The sequence below is a fragment of the Lipotes vexillifer genome, unplaced genomic scaffold (assembly GCF_000442215.2).
Source record: "Lipotes vexillifer unplaced genomic scaffold, Lipotes_vexillifer_v1.1 scaffold636, whole genome shotgun sequence".
NCBI lineage: Eukaryota > Metazoa > Chordata > Mammalia > Artiodactyla > Lipotidae > Lipotes > Lipotes vexillifer.
In genome coordinates, this window is record NW_006786547.1 from 2,047,558 (window position 1) to 2,050,094 (window position 2,537).

The 2,537-nt window shown below is 61.8% G+C and overlaps 1 protein-coding gene across 2 annotated transcripts in view; it reads right to left on the reverse strand.

Annotated features, from left to right (window-relative positions):
• Positions 1-2,537, reverse strand: part of MED22 (mediator complex subunit 22) — a 5,637-nt gene that overhangs the window by 517 nt on the left and 2,583 nt on the right. The window contains exon 3 of one of the 2 annotated variants that reach the window (XM_007458989.1): positions 2,145-2,353. In XM_007458989.1, coding sequence (XP_007459051.1) covers positions 2,145-2,353 — 209 coding nt within the window. Of the gene's footprint in view, positions 1-2,117; positions 2,354-2,537 lie in introns of those variants that run through there. The other variant, XM_007458990.1, reaches the window with a different exon arrangement.

Genomic DNA, 2,537 nt, shown 5'->3' on the forward strand with positions numbered 1-2,537 from the left:
CCTCCTGTCCTGGCTCGAGCTGCCCTCCTCCCACAGGGAGCTGCCAGCCTAGCCACACGCTCCCACCAGCTGCAGGAACCAGCGTCCAGAGCTCGCTATGGCCTCCTCGGTCCCGACACTTCGCGAGGCCCCTGAGGGCAGAGAGCCTGTGGTCCTTCTGGGTCTGGCCCTGGCTGGGACTCAGCCTCAATGGGGTGGCAGTTAGGAGCAGAGGCCCTGGTGTTCTGTGTGACCTCAAACAGGCCCCCGGCCCCTTGAACTCAGTCTCCCGTCTCTAATAAGGGGACAGCAGGGCCAGCCTCTCAGGGCGAGGACGCAGGTGAAGGGCACAGCTCGTGAAGTTTGTCAAGGGGGCGACTAGAGCATGTCCCGTCCCCACACTCATCTCCATGGCTTTCTCCCGAATCCTGCCCTGCCTCTCGCTCCCTCCCTTGCTCCTGCCCTCAGCGTTCAGTCTCAGAAACCATCCTGGACACAGAGCGGAGTCTCAAGGAGAGTGCAGGGCAAGAGGCCGAGAAAGAGCAAATCATGAGCAGAAAGCAGGGGAGCGAGCGTGGAGATGGGGGTGCAGGCAGCCGAGACGCACAGGGAGGACGGGGTGAGCGCTGGTGGCCGGGGTTGGGGGCCGAGCAGGGAGGTGCTGACAGCCCGCGGGCCCAGCCTCAGCCAAGCCCCAGCCACTTACAGGCATCTACAGACGAGAGAGGAACTCAGCCTCTCGAGGCACCGGGAACAGCGGGAAGGGACCCCAGGCCGGGCCAGAAACCCCTCTGGGTGAACCAGAGACTGCCGGGCCCAGAGCCAGGACACGAGGAGCCTGGCTCTCAGGCCCCCTGGGTTCCCCTGCAGCCCTGCCCCTCTGGCCCTCAGCCTCAAGAGGCAGGGCTGCATTGCTGGCCTGCAGCTGCTCAGTCCAGGGGCCTGGCCCTTGGGGGCAGCAAGGGGACAAACACAGGGACATAGGGGACAAGCAGGGCTATGAGCAACGTCCCCAGCAGGGTCTGAAACCCCCCAGGGACCCACTTGGGCCCCCTCTCTGAAGGCCTGGTATGTAGGAGGCACCTGCCACATGTCTGCTGAGCCGTGGGTATCAGGGACTAGAGAAGGCCCCAGAATCCTCTGGAAGAGGCGAGACTGCTTCCTCTGGGCAGTGACACTCTGTCCCTTCCCACAAAGGCCAAGATGGGCGGGGACCATGAGGGGTGGCAGAGTCCAGCACAGTGAAACCAAGCCCCCGACCACTGGCTCTGGGCATCTGTGGCCCCAGCATGGCCGCCACGGGACAGAAAGGAGCGCTGAAAATCCATGACAGGAAGGACACATTTGTCAGGCAAGGGCGAGAGGGGGTGTGGACTCCATGCCTACTGGACTGAGTCTCGATCTTTCCAAGCTAATGGGGATGGAGATGTGGGGTCTCTCCAGCCTCAGTTTCCCCAAATGTAAATTACACCTGGACTCTGATTTCTCAGGCCCCCTCCAGCTCAAACCGCCTCAGGTCTCAGGATTCTAAGTGGCCACACGAGGGCTGGGGTGACAGGTCTTGCTCCTGCTGTATCCCGGGGGCTCAGCATGGGCCTGGCATGTAGGAGGGCTGTGGTCTGCAACAAGGCTGAGCTGAATGGGGGCTCAGTGGTCCAAGTTCCCAGGCCTGGCTTTCACGGCCGTACTCTGCTTGGGTTTTCCCCTCCTCCTTCCCAGAGACCCCCACCCCTGACACACACGGTGGGTATTCAGTGACCCCCATATGGAACTGCATCCCTGGGCAAGCACTGGAGTCCTGGACATGAGCCTGGGTGGCCAAGAGAGCTAGCCCTGCCTTGGCTGGAATGTTTAGGTATTGCTTAGACAGCTAAGAGGGACAGACAAGCCCCCAGACAGAAATGCTGGCTTGGCCCTCCCAACCCTTGAGGCTCTGTGATTTTCATCCTGATGCCCAGGCCCCGGTAGACGGCGTAGGTTGTCTGTAGATCAAACGCTCTGACCATGAGGTCTCCTCTGAAACCCAGGCAAAGGGCTCTGTCGCCAAGACCGGGAAGGATTTGGAAAAACAGAACCTTCGGGCTGCCAGGTGGGGATGGGCCACCCCTGCTGGCTGGGCCCAGGTCCACAGGTCCGCTCTGCACGGGGTCCAGCCCTATTTGTACCTGGACGAGTAATACTCCTCCTCCAGCTCGTAGAGGTCTGTGGAGACCTCATCCCGCAGGGCGATGAGCTTCCGGTCACACTCCTCCTGCAGAGCTCGCAGCTGCTGGCTGCGCTCGTCGATGGCCTCATTCACCGACGGGAAGTCGTTGAGGATGAGGAACTGCTTGAGGTCGGACACCAGCTTCATCAGGGACTCGCCGGCTCGGACCTGCATGGATGGGGGTGGGGCAGCACAGTGAGGGACTGACAGCAGCCTGCCTCCGTGTGCCTGGCGCTGGATAAGCAATGGCCTCAGCTGCCTCACCTGCCAAGTGGGACCACGGCACTAACATAGGGTCATTGTGAGAAGTGAGGGAACTAGAGTGTAAGCTACGGGGGGAGGGGGAGGTGGG